This window comes from Terrapene carolina, unplaced genomic scaffold (assembly GCF_002925995.2).
Source record: "Terrapene carolina triunguis isolate 2854851 unplaced genomic scaffold, T_m_triunguis-2.0 Scaffold96, whole genome shotgun sequence".
Lineage (NCBI taxonomy): Eukaryota > Metazoa > Chordata > Testudines > Emydidae > Terrapene > Terrapene triunguis.
The window spans coordinates 42,578,106-42,594,832 of record NW_020664447.1 but is presented as its reverse complement, the minus strand read 5'-3'; the positions used below and the strand labels follow the sequence as shown (position 1 = coordinate 42,594,832).

The 16,727-nt window shown below is 46.3% G+C and overlaps 1 protein-coding gene across 1 annotated transcript; it reads left to right on the top strand.

The window, feature by feature from the left end:
- Positions 1 to 7: 7 nt before the first annotated feature.
- Positions 8 to 15,785, top strand: VPS18 (VPS18 core subunit of CORVET and HOPS complexes). Its single transcript, XM_024201753.3, has 5 exons — positions 8 to 253; positions 9,602 to 9,743; positions 9,927 to 10,018; positions 10,834 to 12,704; positions 13,912 to 15,785. Exons 1-5 carry the CDS (start codon positions 163 to 165, stop codon positions 14,638 to 14,640), a joined length of 2,925 nt encoding a protein of 974 aa, XP_024057521.1. The 5' UTR covers positions 8 to 162; the 3' UTR covers positions 14,641 to 15,785.
- The last annotated feature ends 942 nt before the right edge of the window (positions 15,786 to 16,727 follow it).

The window sequence follows — 16,727 nt, the reverse complement described above, 5'->3', positions numbered from 1 at the left end:
TGCTGCCCCGGTCTGTCGGGGGGCGGGGGCTGCAGGGAGGCTGTTGTCTAACCCCTTAGCTGCATTGGGATGAGTTGAGGGGGTGCCCGGTGTCTCCTGGGAGGGAGCAGAGTGAGTGGCGGGGCCCCGGGACCGGCTGGTGAGTGGGCGGCAGGTGCAGCCATGGCCTCCATCCTGGATGAGTACGAAGATTCCCTGTCCCGCTCTGCCTCCCTGCAGCAGAGCCGCGCCAACGTGGGCATCCCGCACTCCGGTAAGGGCCTGGGTCCACTTGATCATTTATGTAGGTCAGAGCGTGAGAACTGCTCCTGGGCCACAATGCCCGCCCCCCCCCCCGTCTGACTTGAGCAAAAACACTGCAAAAAACACTGAGAAACATTACAGGCCTGCAGTATACTGCCCTGTTGACCTGCGTCTAGCAGGCGCTGAGCGGCACTGTGATCTTACTGGTTAAATAGGGTTGTAGAGTCAGACTTGGGTTTTGTTCCCAAGTCTGCCAGTGGCTTCCTGTACCACTGAGGGCAAATAACCCCTCCTTGCCCCCGTTTCCCCTTTTGTTAAATGGGTGCAATAATACCTCATGGATAGTTGTGTGGCTTAGTTTGTAGTGCATTTTCAGATTCTATGGTGATACTATAGAAGAGGAAATTATCATCATCATGCAGTACTTTGAATTCTCAGTGTTCTCATCTTTCCAGGTTTTCTCTATGCAGGGCCGGCTCCAGGCACCAGCCCACCATGCATGTGCTTGGGGCGCCACCTGGAGGGGGGTGGCGCAGGGCTCCGGCCCGAGAGCGGGGCAGCAGCGGGCTCGCCGCCCTCCCCGCAGCGCTCCGGCCACCGGGGAGAGCGGAACCGCAGCGGGCTCGCCGCCCTCCCCCGGCGCTCTGGCCGCCGGGGAGAGCGGAGCCCCGGCCGGGCTCTCCTCCCAGCGCTCCGGCCGCCAGCGGAGCCGCGGCTGGCTCCGGCTGGTCGGGGAGAGCGGGCCCGCGGCCGGGCTCGGCGCCCTCCCCTGCCGCGCTGGGGGTGGGCGGCGGGAGGCTTTTTTGCCTGGGGCGGCAAAAAAGCCAGAGCCGGCCCTGTCTCTATGTGGGGACAATTAGGGCCTTAATTCATCACTATAGGTACCAAAGATAGAGGCTATAGAGTAGAGAGAGCACTCTGTAGTGTGATGCTGCTCTGACTGTCTCTGGGTGCACATTGGATATTTGCTATTACTACTTCATGTTGAGGCAGTTGCTAGGAAATGAATTTTACATTAGGTTTAGCAAATGGAAGCCTTGCTAATAGCTGAAGTACAGAAAATGAGAAGATGTGTACAGTATTTTTGTAATCACAAATGAAATCTGTGTACTTAACCTATGAACACAATGTTATAGTACATCGGTTCTTCTGAGATACTCCATTGTGTATAGATAGCGCTCTACCACATTCACAGTCCATTTTGTTCAATTTCAAAGTCATAGGATTTTAAAAATTGCAAATTTCATGATCTCAGATAAGTAAATCTGAAATTTCACGCTGTTGTAATTGTAGAGGTCCTGACCTAAAAAGGAGTTGTGTGTGTGTGTGTGTGTGTGTCACAAGGTTATTGTAGGGCGGGTTGCGGTACTCCTACCCTTACTTCTGCGCTGCTGCTGCTGATGGCGGCAGTACCTTCAGAGCTGGGTGGCCAGAGAGCAACAGCATTGGCATTGCCGCCCTTACTTCTGTGCTGGTGCTTGCAGGGCACCCCTTTAGAGCTGGGTGCCTGGCCAAAAGCCACCACTCTTCAGCCGCCAAGCTCTGAAGGCAGTGCAGAAGTAAGGGTGGTGATACGGCCCCCCCTAAAATAACCTTATGACCCCCCTGCAACTCCCTTTTGGATCAGGACCCCCAATTTGAGAAACACTAGACTCCCCTGTCAAATCTGTATAATAGAGGGTAAAAGCACACAAAAGACTAGATTTCATAGAGGGAGACCAGATTTTGCGGTCTGTGAAGCGTTTTACATGGCCATGAATTTGGTAGGGCCCTGTGTTTAGAGCTTAGCTTGAACTTGGGTTATAGAGTAAAACTGTTTGAGGAAGGATGCCAGTCCCAAATTGCTTCATTGCAATTGAAATTCTGACTATAGGGAATTTCTATTTAGAGTGAAATTATTTTGTGGGGTGGAAAATGACTTAATCCTAAAATACCACTGTGCTGTATGAATGCACTTGTGTATGTGGCAAAAGAGAGAATGTGAAATGGTTTTAAAGTTATGAGCTTGGGGTGAGCTTTAACCACTGCTTCTCCATTTGTCAATCCAAATTTGTGGCAGTAGTGTCTCACAGGAGGCCTCCTGTCTATGCCACTTACTTCTTGATTTTGTTTTTTAATCAGTTTCTTAGTCTTTCTTTGCTCCTTTCCTTTTTGAGGCACTTGAGTGACCATAGAAACTATTAAACATGTTGTATGTGTGATGCTTAGTGACATCATGTTAGTTGCCCAGCCCAGGGAAACGTACCAATATACTGGATGCAGACAACATAGGTTCCATCACATGTATAATGGCTGTGTAATTCACATGGGCTGATTTCATATTAGTATGGTTACTACTTCAGAAGTGTGGCATGAAAGCAATCTGTGTTGGTTTGAAACTTTATACCATGATTTGTGAAGTGCTGGCACCTACATTATGTATGTCCACCTGTGTAATGTAATTGTAATATAAATATACAATAATTATGTGATGGGTTATGCCAGCTATGCAATATGAATGAGGAGTAACTAGCTAGAGGGGCAAGCAATTATGTAGTACATCCCCTATTAATCAAACTAGTGAATCTTGAGTTTCACATGTGGTTCTCCTACTGCCACTTTATAAGGTTGAATTAGATACGAGACCCAGTTAGCTTTAAAAAGACTGTTCTTTCTAGCTTTGCCACTTCAGTGCTGGCCACTCTGCAAAGTTGCTATCTCTTTGCTGAGTTAAAAATCTGCAGGCATAAGCGTCTGAAAGTATCTATGACTGGCTCCGCACCTTAGTTGAATCCTAATCTATCAAAAGGTTTTGAGTATCATCTGGAACTGCTAGGTAAGCAGGGTTGTATGGTGCATATTTGTGGGAAAAGTTTAATTATACCAGGTTGTGTATAAATTAAAAAGGATAAACAGAGAGAACAAATTAAACATAGTCCATACACTGAAGCTCATATTTCTTAAAATATGGCTTGTGACCTTTATTTGCTTAAGTTTAATTGAAGTCAGGGTTCTGAATCTCTAACAGAGGTTCCCTCCCGCCCCCCAATGTTAATTATTTTGGTGCTAATTGGAAGTTAACGAAAGCAGAATGTTTTTAAGAGAGTTTGGCTAACAATTCCTTTCCTTACCTGTTTCTCTGCTCTCACTCTTGACTCCTGCAATATCATCTCTTTAGCAGTTTTTCAGTTATCATAGACCAGGGGTGGGCAAACTTTTTGGGCCGAGGGCCACATCTGGGTGGGGAAATTGTATTCAGGACCGGGGTTGGGGTGTGGGAGGGGGTGCGGTGTGCAGGAAGGGGATTAGGGCAGAGGAAGGGTGCGGGGTGTATGAGGGGGCTCAGGGAGGGGGCAGGGGTGTGGAAGGGGGCTCAGGGCAGGGGGTTGGGGTGCACAGGGGTGCAGCAGGGGGCTCAGGGCAGGGGGTTGGGATGCAGGAGGGGTGTGGGGTGTACGAGGGGGCTCAGGGCAGGGAGTTGGGGTGCAGGAGGGTTGTGAGGTGCAGGCAGGGGGCTTAGGACGGAGTTGGGGGGCAGGGTGCAGGAGGGGTTCGGGCTCTGGCGCCACTTACCTAAAGTGGCTCTAGGGTGGCATGCCTTGCATGCCGGCCCTGCGCCACTCCAGGAAGTGCTGCGGCCCCTGGAGGAGGGGGTGCGGAGGGCTCCACGCGCTCTGCCCTTGCCGCACCTCCAGGTACCTCCCCCGAAGCCCCCATTGGCCGTGGTTCCCCGTTCCGGCCAATGGGAGCTGCAGGTGGCAGTGCCTGGAGGCAAGGGCAATGCACTGAGCTCTCTGCCCTCCCACCTGGGGGCTTCAGGGACGTGGTGCCGGCAGCTTCTGAGAGCGGCGCGGGGCCCACGGCGCCACAGGGGGCAATCCCGTGGGCCAAATCCAAAGCCTTGAGGGGCCGGATCCTGCCCGCGGGCCGTAGTTTGCCCACCCCTGTCATAGACTCTGTCTTCACTAAAAATGTACCTGTTGCTGACAAATGGGTGTCAGCAACAGGGGCGGCTCTAGCTTTTTTGCCGCTCCAAGCACGGCCGGCAGGTTGCCTTTGGCGGCATGCCTGTGGGAGGTCCGCCGGTCCCATGGCTTCGGCAGACCTCCCGCAGGCATGCCGCCGAAGGCAGCCTTACTGCCGCCCTCGCTGGGACCGGCAGGGCGCCCCCCACGGCTTGCCGCCCCAGGCACATGCTTGGAGCGCTGGTGCCTGGAGTCACCGCTGGTCAGCAAAGGGGGCAGCTGAACCGTGTTTAACTGCAGGTGTAGTTGAGATGCAGCCATGTTCATCACCATTTTAAAATCTGTGGGTGTCCCTTCAGGGTTCCGGTTGTAGCTTTGAACATGACTTGAAAGTAAATCGGTTGGCTGCAGTTGCAGACAGATCTAAAGTTTCAACAGCTTGGTTTGGGGAATAAATAAAGTAATAGCTTTATGTAGAGCACATCCACATAAGAGCAAACCATAACATTGTACCTGAAATTTTGGGAGGTGTTAAGCTGGTTGAAGTGGTGCCAAACTGCTATGCTTTTACTGATGCTATTTCAGAAAGATGTAGATCCCAAAAGAACAAAGACTGGGGATGGCAGAAGTGCAAACTGCAGGTTCTGCAAGTCCCAACATGAAATGGCCTGCCTTACTCCAAAGCACCTGGCTGGAGTTGGTAGTGATCCTATTTCATTGTCTTTCTCCAGATGTTTCAGCCTCTGAGAGGTAGAAAGAAAGCAGGTTCACCCAGAAATCTGAATGAAGGTGCAACATTTAGAATCCTAAACCCAGATAGGTAAAGTGCATTTAAAAAAGTGTTTGTGCACATTTGAGAGGATTGGGCTTGAGACTCCAAACCAAAACTAGTTCTCATGTTCCAAGTCAGGAAAAACTATATATGATGGAATAAACCCAATTGAATCCTACCCAAGCTTTTTGTGTAGAGGAACAGAGGCTAAGAAAGTGCATCTCTCCCCTTCTGGTGAAGATCACTAATTACAAATCTCAAATTAACGATTGAAGTACACATACAACTGACTGCATTGTTACAGGTAATCTCTCAAGGAATCCAAAATAGATAATTTTAAATAGAACAGCTTTGAAATCAGTAAAACCTTCCATCCAAAAGCTAAACTGTCCCTTTCTTTACTGAGTTTGATTTTCATTGGTCGTCTGAATGAGACAACCTTATTTTTTCCTGAGTGGACAATTCACTTTTTTCTGGCTCTCTTGACTCTAAGTTAATGTGGCTTAGAGATCTCATTTTAATGGCTTGATTCTTGTGCCTTGATCATCCTCCATTCCATGTTTTTCTTTTTTCAGTGATGGGTGGCTGTATCACTTTCCCATCAGAGTGAAACTCCACTCTTGAAAGTTGGCAACCCTACGTGGTCTACACACAATTTGAGCACCGATTTAACTAGAATCCGTATGACCACTAGTTATGAACCCTCTTATTTCAGGATAAGTGTCCTTTTTCAATTTTGCTTGTATCGGTTCCTCGCTGACTTAATCAAAACCAAAATAGGACACTCAGCCTGAAATAAGTGCCCACAACAGGGGGGTGCTGACTTAGTTAAATGGATGGTCAAACTATGTGTACACAAAGGCTTAATGAAGTGCTACCCAAAAGAGGTGTTGCATAATTAGCATGAAGTTATTTCCCATCTCTTCCAATGTGCACACTTCGACTACCTCTACGCTTGCTATTTTTTGAATGTGCCACTATTGAACTAGCATCAGTGCAGCAACAGGGGGAGAGCGATGGTAGAGAAGGTGCCAGTACTTTTGTCTCCGTGTCATTTGACTGTGCTTGCAGCAGATCTAGACGATGCAGTGATAAATGTGGACAGCCCGTCTACACTAGTGCTATATCTTTTCTAGCCAGTAACTGGGCTATGCTGGTGTTAGACCAGCAGTGGGAGAGTTGCTGAAAATAGCATAGGGACAAGGCTATAGGGGCTGCTTGTGCTTTCCCTGTGCTGTTCCAGGCCCCTGCTAGCCTACAGAGCTCTAGGCCTAAACTCTGCTCCCTGCCACATGGCAGCAGAGCATTTGCTGCCTCTACTGTGCTGGGCTGACCACAGAATCCTATCCTGCCAATCAAATGGTCTTCTAACCCTCCTTTTATACTGTGTTTTTAATTTTATGCCATGCTGTTTGGCTGCTTCAGCCAGTGGCCTTGGTTTCCAGCAGCCATGTTCTATCTTTTATTACTGAGGGAATTCTGCGCCAAAAAGATACAAATTCTGCACACAATATTTTAAAATTCTGCATATTTTATTTGTCAGAATAATACAATATAATCATGCCAGCTTCAATTATTTTGGTAACTTATTTAAAAATACCTGTCAGCAAGTATGTCTGTAACAATACAGACAATGAAAAAAATTCAGGAATTATTTTTTTTTGACAAATATATTCTTTCCTAGGTGTATTAATACAGAACTTTGAGTAATAATTCATTCAAACTACAATATTTTGGTGTAGGAACATATTTCCTGCACCTCTCAGAAGCAGTGCAAAGACTTGGGGGAGTCGGGGTAATGGAGGAGCTGAGTGAGAGGGAAGTAATTGCTGGGAAGGAGCCTGGGATTGAACCTGGAGGATTGTTGGATGTGGGTGGGAGAAGTGTGGAACAGGGAATTTTTTTTGGGGGGGGGGGAGTATGAGGGAGTGGGGGAGCCTCCCCCATACAGACCATGGCTGACCCCCTACCTTCTCCCATTCAGTCAGGCACATCTGCCCCTGTCCCCATGTGTCCATGCACTCCCTCCCCCGTCCCTATGCACCCCCTATCCACATGTCCCTGCACCTCCTGCACCCTGTCCCCATGTGGCCCTGCAACCCCACTCCTATTCAGCCCCGTCCCTCCACTAGCCTTTCTGAACCCCAGTCTGTGACCCTCAGCAGCCCCATGTGCCCTGTTCTGTCTGTGTTCCCTCCCCATATGTGCATTCTCACCTGTCTGTGGGCAGGATGCTGTGAGGAATGCAGGCTGTCCTCCTCTCTATGGTTTGTTACAGCTGGTGAGCAGCTGTCCTCTGTTCTGGCACCACAGCAGCTCCTGGTGGGTGAAAGGCATAACTGCAGCACCTCTCCTGCAGAATGTATTTTCTGCGGAGGAAAAAGAAATCTGCAGGGAACATGAATTCTGCACTTGCACAGTGGTGCAGAATTCCCCCAGGAGTAACCTTGTGTACCTTGTAAATCCTTTGCAAGTGAAGATTTTCCCAGGCTAACTTCACTACATGGATATAACTGTCCTAGAAATCGCTGTGGAGCCAGTAGTTTTCCATCCGTGGAGGGAGGCTGGTGTAAATTTAACCTAGGAAAGGAACCAGAAATGACCAGTCCTTTCTTGTTGTCTAGCCTGAGGTGGCCTGGTCATTCTGTTAGAGGAATGCAATATTCTTGGTCAAGGGGTTACATCGTGTCCTGTGGAGGCATGGGAAATTCAGGCAGGGGAAAAACTTGTATCACAGGACTGATATGGAGAGAGCTTTGTGATACAATCTTTTTGTTGACATGCATATTTCTCCTGGATTCTACTAACGAGTATCATTCATGTTTTATTCCATGTGAATATCACATTATTTTACAGTTCAGTGGCAGAGTTGAATTCCTCTGTGGCTTTTGGCTAGAGTCCATCCACCATGGGCAGCTTCTGAATGCTGCTCTCCTAATTTAGGCATGGAAACTGTGTGCTTCTAGGTTGTCCTAAGCTTCTGAAAGCTGAGCCCTGTCCAGCTTCAGAAAAATGAAACCAGTCATGCCACTCTTCCACCCTGCTATGTGGTGTTAAAAGCCTATCCATCTTAATGGATACATTTCCCATCCCGCTGCCCTGGCTAGTCCTTCACCCTCCTCCCTTCACTGTCTTAATGCTTGGCCTTCTCTTGAGGTCACTGCACCTGCTTTAAAACTTAAAGCTTTTATGAACTAAAACAAAACTATAAGCCTGTTCTGAACCAGTTTCTGTAGCAGAATGTTGTCATGCTGCTTATGTAAAACTCTCTCCTCCCACCCGCTATCCAGACTGCCCTGTCTAGTAATCTGCCACCATCTAAATTTGGTGTCTCCCAAACTAGCCAGGTTGGTGGTCCCCAAGTGTGTAAGTGGAGCCTTTAAAACAAAATAGTTGAATAGTGGTGGTGGTGGTTCTAGTTTAGATCAGCATTGTGACTAGAACAATATGAAAGACATTAGTTTCTACTCCCTCTCTAACTCCCAGTTTCAGTTCTCACACACCTGATTTTCACTTTGAGTTTCAGGCTTCAGCAGACCTAAAAATAAATGCAGTGTGCAACTCAGACAAAATGACCACATTTGCCAGGTTTAAACCCCAAATCTTAATTTGTCCTAGCCTTGCTTGAAATTCAATCCAGGTTTGCCAAAAGATCCAGGAACTGGATCACACTGGCTCAAGTTTGCAGTTTGTAATGAAATTGGAAGGCAGTTCTACCTAGTTTTGGCTTTTGTTGGGCAGTGTTGTGGCTTCATGTTTAGGGCACTGATTCTGGTACTCACCAGACTCGAGTGCTAGTCTCAGCAAGCTGTGTGACTTCAGTCAATTCACTGAACCCCATGGTTCAGTTTCTCCCAAATGTAAAATTGGAGTAACGGTACCTTTTCATCTTTATCAAGTGCTTGAGCTTTGTGGATGTAAAACATTATACAAGTATTTTGAAACTTTTTTTTACTGATCTAGCTGTGACTTACAGCTGTATTGCCTGCAGTCACTGATCTTAAATTGTTTTTGGCAATTAAATGATTAATTTTATGGAAAAATCTAGCCATCTTTAACCTTTTGAATAATCTCAATTTCTGCCTTTTCTTTTGTGTGATGGATGCTAGACTGAATAAGAGAGAAATTAATTTTATCCTCCCCGAATGAAACATTTTAAACTAATGCCACCTCTGATTTCTGAGTCTTTCATTAGACTGTAAACTCTCTGGAGCACAGATACCATCTATGTTAGCATCTTGTACAGCACCATGCCCACTTTTCAGTGTTTTAACAAAATAACCTGATTTTCCAGTATTTGACCGTTTGTTTTCCTATGTCATCCTCTTCATCAGCTTTTTATGAAGTTGTAATGTAACTGTAATGTGCAGTTTCTTCCAGAGTTTTCAGAGTTTGCTGTGTCTATTTATTTTCAAGTTAGTGCCATGTGATAAATTGCTGCACTGTGGCAGAATGGGAAAATAGACTTATACTGCAGCTCCAAACATACACCTGGGGAAAAGAATAGATGTTACTCCCCATGATTCCACACCATGGAGCACTTCACTTTCCTGTAGTCCTCCCTGTTTCTGCTCCTTGTTTTAGGTTACATTGTGGTGTTGTCTCTTTTTCTGAACTACATTTGTATTTTTACTTTTCCTAGGGTATGTGAATGCTCGGCTGGAGAAGGAGACTCCAATATTTAACAAGCAAAGGATTGATTTCACTCCTCCAGAGAAAATTAACAGCCTTGTGGTCTCCTGTAACCAGCTCTGTATGAGCCTTGGCAGAGACACGCTTTTCAGGTAACTCATACTATTTAAGATCTGAAGCCTTCACAGCCTGTTTTTGGGTTGCTTGGAAACCCCGTCTCTAAACTAGGTGCAGATTCATGGTCTTTTGTAAAAGAGAAAGGTATAATTTTGTTTCCACAGTTACATGGGCTCCTCCTGCCTCTTGGTAACTTGCTTTGTCATTCCTCCCTGCAGGATTGATCTTGGCAAGGCAGATGAACCTAATCAGGTAGAGCTGGGACGCAAGGACGAAGCCAGAGTCTACAGGATGTTTTTGGACCACACAGGTGAGGTGATGGTGTAGGGGAAATTGCAAAATGCTGTTTAATCTTTACAACAAATGCAATAATTGTGTTAAACAAGCATTTAATTAAGGAAGACTTCCAGTTTCTATTGTGTGTGTGTGTAAGGAGTATGTGGTCCACCTGGGGAATGAATTCAGACTACCTAATTATTGTCCAGGGACTCTGCCTATTTAATACTCAAGTGTTAGAGGAAGAGTACTGTGCCTCACCCCTTACATTTGAACCACTGTCCAAGTTTTTCACTGACAGATGTGGGCTGATTTGAGCTAGCTTATTACAACTGGTTTAAAAAAAAAAAAAATTCTCATTACACGATGTACATCTAATTTTTGGAGCCCATTGCCTCCTTTGGCCTTGGGAGGCCAGGAGCTTAGCAGAATTCTAAATAGGATTATAATTGTAATATCCACAGTTAACTCTAGCTGGGATGAAACACTTATAAAATGTAAAACCTAATGACAACAATTAGCAGCCTGGACTTTCTATGGGCCATTTATTCCAGAGTTGTTCATATAGGGTTTCTTGCACCTTCCTTTGGAGCTTCTGGGGTCACTGTCAGTTGTGATACTAGGCTAAATGGACCACTGATCTCATCCATTATGGCAATCCCCAAGTTCTTATGAATTCAAATTCCTGGGGGAACTCTAGGAACTTGACTTCCATGTTTTGTCTAACATGACTCTGAGAACAACCAGAAGTCTTGCTTTGCAGTAGTGGTGCTACCTGGGTTGTGTTGTTCACTGTTCCTTTAACCCTGCACCCATTAATCATCTCTCGCTTGCTATATGCCTTTGCAGGATCTCACCTTGTGATTGCACTGAACACTAGTGAATGCCTGTATTTGAACAGAAGTGCTCAGAAGGTGCGGACGCTTTCCCGCTGGAAAGGTCACTTGATTGAAAGTGTGGGCTGGAACAAGTTTCTGGGTTCAGAGACTAACACTGGTCCTATCCTGGTGGGGACAGTCCAGGGCCAAATATACGAGGCTGAGATCTCTGTCAGCGAGGGAAGTCTCTTCAGCACTAATCCGGACCAGTATTTCCGACTGGTCTATTCCTTAGAGGAGGAGGCAGGGCCGACCCCAGTCTGCTGTCTGGAAATAGAGCGAGGGCTCGACGGGAAATGTTTTATCATTGCCACTACTCGTAAGAGACTCTTCCAGTTTGTTGGCAAAGTGCCTGAGGGGACGGAGCAGCAGGGCTTTGCCTTTGTGTTTGGCATGCATGCAGACCACTTGCCCAGCTTCCGAGAGTTCCCAGCCAGCTTTGGCTACAGCGAAATAGCATTTTACACTCCAAAGCTACGCTCCTCCCCACGCTCCTTTGCTTGGATGATGGGAAATGGTGTCTTGTATGGTACATTGGACTATGGACGGCCTGACTCTATTCTGAGTGATGAACGGGTCTGGGAGTATCCCTCTGATGTAGACGTGGCAGCTAACAAGCCGATCTCCATAGTGCTCACCCAGTTCCACTTCCTGCTGCTATTGCCTGACAGAGTGAAGGCTGTGTGCACTCTGAATGGGCAGGTTGTCTTCCAAGACCTGTTCTTGGAGAAGTTTGGCTCGTTGAAGCGCATGATCAAAGATCCCACAGTTGGGCAGATCTGGATCCACACGGAGAAAGTTGTATTCCGCTACCATGTACAACGGGAATCGAGAGATGTGTGGAAGATGTACATGAACATTAACAAGTTTGATCTGGCCAAAGAGTACTGCAAAGACCGTCCTGAGTGCCTGGATATTGTGTTGGCAAGAGAGGCAGAACACTCCTTCCAAAACAAGAGGTACCTAGATAGTGCCAAGTGTTATGCACTGACCCAGAACTACTTTGAAGAGATTGCCCTTAAGTTCATTGAAGCCAAGCAGGAGGAGGCATTGATGGAGTTTCTGCTCAAGAAACTGGCCAGCTTAAAGTCCTCTGAAAAGACCCAGACAACTTTGCTGACCACCTGGTTAACAGAGCTCTACTTGAATCGGCTAGGTGCTCTGGAAGGGAACACCTCGAAAAGGAATCTCTATGAGGAGACTCGGGAGAAGTTCTGCAGCTTCCTGAGCAGCCCCAGAAACAAAGAGTGCCTGTTCAATAACCGAGCATCCATCTATGAGTTGCTAGCAAGCCATGGGGACACAGAACACATGGTCTATTTTTCAGTTATTATGCAGGACTATGAGAGAGTGGTAGCCCATCACTGCCAGCACGATGACTATGATGAAGCCCTAAATGTCCTTACCAGACACAGAGATGAGAAGCTCTTTTACAAGTTCTCTCCGGTCCTGATCCAGCACATCCCCAAGAAGGTGGTTGATGCTTGGATCTCTATGGGCACGAAACTGGATGCCAGGAAGCTCATACCTGCCCTCGTCAACTACAGCCAAAGTGGGAGCACCCAACAGATCAGTGAAGCTATTCGATACATGGAATTCTGTGTGTGTGAGCTGGAGGAAACGGAGCAAGCCATTCACAACTACCTGTTGTCCCTCTATGCTTTGTGTCGGCCAGACTCACTGCTATCATACCTCGAACAAGCAGGAACCAACCCTAACAGGATCCACTATGACCTGAAGTATGCGCTTCGGCTGTGTGCAGAGCATGGACACCACCGAGCCTGTGTCCATGTTTACAAAGTGATGGAGTTATATGAGGAAGCAGTGGATCTAGCTCTGCAGGTGTGTGCTACTATGTTTAGTACTCTTAGTTCATTTGTTCTTGAAGATCCAGTAGTGGAGAGCTTTTCCCTTCTTTAAGGGAAGGGGTGAGAAGGCTGGCTAGTGTGTTTAAAGGGTTATAAAGGCCCCAAGATAGGAAGAAATGTCTGTCACTTTATTAACTTAGAGCAATAGTGGAAGCTCAGAACTATCAGGGTATGTTTACACTGCAATTCAAAATCAGCTGGCCCATGTCAGCTGACTCTGGCCCATGCTAAGGGGCTGTTTCATTGTGGTGTAGATGTTTGGGCTCGGGCTAGATCCCAGACTCTAGGAACCTGCGAGGTGGGAGGGTCCCAGAGCTCAGGCTTGCAGCCCGATTCTAAATGTCTACACCACAATTAAACAGGTCCTTAGCCTGAGCCAGAGTCAGACACCCACAATGGACATCTGACTTTCACAGACCATAATCTTAGGAGAGTGAAAGAGACTGTGGTGGGGGGATATGGTTTCTGTTAATGCAGTCCCTGCTCTGGGGTACTCTGCTCGTTGCTAACCAGCTCTGCTGACCTGAGGATCCCACCCGATTCTTAATCTCCTGATTTTAAAAAAAAATGCAAGAAAAACTTTAAATGAATTTATCCCTGTTGGTCACCTTGTCGAAAGTTTAAATTAGTGTAGAGGTAACTTAGTCAGGTTCTGAATGGTGACAGTGTAGTGTGTACAATTTAAAATGCTGACATTTACTGTGTTCAGTTCATCAAAATATTTGCAGAATCCTGTGTTCTGAGTATAGAGAATACTGTAGAGGAGATAAATGCTCCAGCCCAGTAAAGGTCAAAAATGTGTAACTGGTGCCTGCTGTATGAGGGTGGATACTTAATTCATTGTTGTCAACCTTGGAGGTCGAAGGTCATTAGTGGCTTTGGAGAGCTAGATCTTCCTGTTGTGTTCCTGGACCCTAATGACTCTTCAGATCACTCTTCAGTGATCCAGAATTACTATGCACACCTTTTGTGTTGGCAGTGAATGTCTCGGGGAGGGAGGATGTGGCTGACATACGAACGGCCAAGTGGGCATGTCAACTATATAGCTGTAGTTATGGCTGACATAATGGAGAGATCTCTTACCAGTGTCCTTCCTGTATTGGTAGTGGGCTCTCATGACGGAGAGGGAAGTGAAGAGGAAATCGTAATTTTGTTTCCTTACTGTTCTGTTCAATTTTCAGGTGGATGTGGATTTAGCAAAGTCCTGTGCAGACCTCCCTGAAGAGGATGAGGAACTCCGGAAGAAGCTCTGGTTGAAAATTGCTCGCCACGTGGTCCAGGAAGAGAAGGACGTCAAGAAGGCCATGGCCTGCCTTTCTAGCTGCAACCTATTAAAGATTGAAGATGTCCTGCCCTTCTTCCCCGACTTTGTCACCATCGACCATTTCAAGGAGGCTATTTGCAACTCTCTGGAGGACTACAACAGGCACATTGAGGAGCTGAAAAGAGAGATGGAGGAAGCTACACAGAGTGCCAAGAGAATCCGGGAGGACATCCAGGAGATGAGAAACAAATATGGCTCTGTGGAGCCTCAGGAAAAGTGTGCAGCCTGTGACTTTCCACTCCTAAACCGCCCTTTCTACCTTTTCCTTTGCGGCCACATGTTCCACTATGACTGTCTGTTCCAGGCAGTTTTTCCAAACCTGCCTGCCTACAAGCAAGCTAAGCTAGAAGACCTTCAGAAGAAGCTGGGAGCCACAAGCCAGCCCTCCAAAGCCCATCATCGTCCCAAGGACACAGATGCCACTAGCTTGGGGAAGGGACAGCAGAGTCGGGAACAGATCAAGGCAGACATCGATGATATTGTGGCAGCTGAATGCGTGTACTGTGGGGAGCTGATGATCCGGTCCATTGACAAGCCTTTCATTGACCCACAAAAGTATGAAGAGGAGAGGCAAAGTTGGCTGTAGGGTCACACAGTTATTGTTTGAGGCTGCACATGAACACAAAACTTTTGAGCTATAGGTCACGTCCACTGCCTGTGAAACATGCATATTAGGAATTAGTCTCCAGAAATCTGAAAACAAATGGATTCGGTAGAGCTCTAAGGAGAGAGCAGCTGGGTACTGTTATCTGAAAAGCAATGAATTAGTTCTGGAGGACTATGAGAGAAATGGTCACGGTTGTCTAAGAATTGGAAGATTAATTTCCGCTAATGCCTCAGAACTTCCTCTGGCTTCTCTCTGAAGGTGAGCTTGAGCTTGCCTCTTGAAGCTCCTCTTATGAGATCCCTTTGGCATGAAGATAAGAATGCCTCATTGCCCAGAGAGAACTGGGAACAGAAAAATGACCTCATTCAGTTGGACTGCTTCCCCATTTTATAGTATTAATTCAGGTGAAGACTGGGGCGATGGGAAGAAGCAGTGGGGCGTGTTTGGTGGCATAGACTTTCATTCATCACTTTCAAATTAGGAATTGCTTTTGGTTTGCTTCCAAATGAGGTTGTTTAGCCTGCTTTACTGACAGAAATGTAAAAGGAAGGCAATAGCTTTGCATTTACATGTATGTCTGCAAATATCTGTCATGTTACACAAATGCATGGTTCTGTACAATAACATAAAAATGTGATTCTTAAGCAGCGCAGTGTCTCAAAAGATGCATCTTAATCCCTGTGTCTGGAATTTCAGGGTTGTGGTCTTTTCTACAGTTTTCCAAGAAGTTTTTTGGTCTGATCCATACAGTTGAATTTTCTGTAGGATCTCTTCACTTTGTTTCCAGCCATTATACAGTAGTCCATTCTGAATACCCATAGTGGGACATTCTGCACAATTACCTGTTTTGGCTCCAGCACCGTCAAGTACAATACTTGTTAATGGTAATTTGAGTATTACATATAATGGTACTTCACAAGTAGCACCACTGAGTGGGCATTTGAATGAAAGTCTAGCAATCAGTTTCCTCAAGGACTGACCATAGCACTTCTCCATGAGTCAGTGACACCATTTCATCCTCCATCTTGAAGCAGATACTTGAGAGCCTTTGGCATCCTCTGCCAAGCAATCTAACTGTTCCCTTCACGGCTTAGTTGAGTGCTCCTGTAGGGCCGCTTTTTTTTTGTTTTGTTTTGTTTTTTCCCCCCCTTGGATGCTGCTCAGCATTGGAAGATTTTTTTTTTTTTTTTTCCTGTTTCTGACAGAGATCATTACACTTGAGGTGGAGGATGAGATTTTCTGTAGCACCTTAGTAGGGGTTAGTAGTGGCATGTGACATTTAGATCTGTCAGTACTTCCTCGTGAAGGAACTAAACTTCCCATAAAGCTTTGTCTGGGACTAAATCACAAAGATCAACAGGTGCGACAGTAGTGAGAATCAGGTTTTGTAAAGCGGTGGTGGATATTCGTCATTTTAGTTAAAAGGAAATTTAACACCCCCCCCCCCCCCCCCAATCTCTCCTGACTTCTATAAAGCTTATGTTCCTGTCTTGAGAACTCCTCTCTGACCTGCTAGCAACTCACAACAGCTGCTGTCACTGTGGAACTGGGTCTTGGTGTAATATAAAATTACATTTTGTCTCATGAGACCTTGCTGACTGGGGGGGGGTCAGTAATCCCACAGGGTTCCAATAGAGCTTCCCCAACTTCTGATCAGAGCTTTCCTAACCGAGGGTTTAGCCTGTAGTCAGTGTTTTACTTGTGCGATGCTGGCAGGAAGAGGCCCTAAATGAGCGCTGTCAGAGTTGCATTGCAGTAGTAGAAAGAACTGTTGCTATTGGAAGTATTATCTTTTTACTACTAGAACTGATGAATAACCAGTTTGATTAATGCCAGCTGTTAGTGCTTGTTGATGGCTTACCAGTTCTCTTTTTGGTTGGTTCTGGATTGCTGTTTGACTTGAGAAAGCTGCTCTCTGTACCAGAAGGCTTTTGTGATGAAGACACATGAGGTATGTCTCTCACTTATTGAATGTGATGTCTTTGAAATTCTACATTAAACCTTCCTGATATGATTGACTACTGGATTTTTCTTTCTTGGCTGGAAGATCATGTGCATTGTTTACA

Bases quoted from the DNA above. Each gene is read 5' to 3' on its own strand.
- VPS18 (XM_024201753.3), top strand. From the start codon at position 163: ATGGCCTCCATCCTGGATGAGTACGAAGATTCCCTGTCCCGCTCTGCC. The intron at 254-9,601 runs GTAAGGGCCTGG...TACTTTTCCTAG, and splicing joins CGTGGGCATCCCGCACTCCG to GGTATGTGAATGCTCGGCTG. The intron at 9,744-9,926 runs GTAACTCATACT...TCCTCCCTGCAG, and splicing joins GGCAGAGACACGCTTTTCAG to GATTGATCTTGGCAAGGCAG.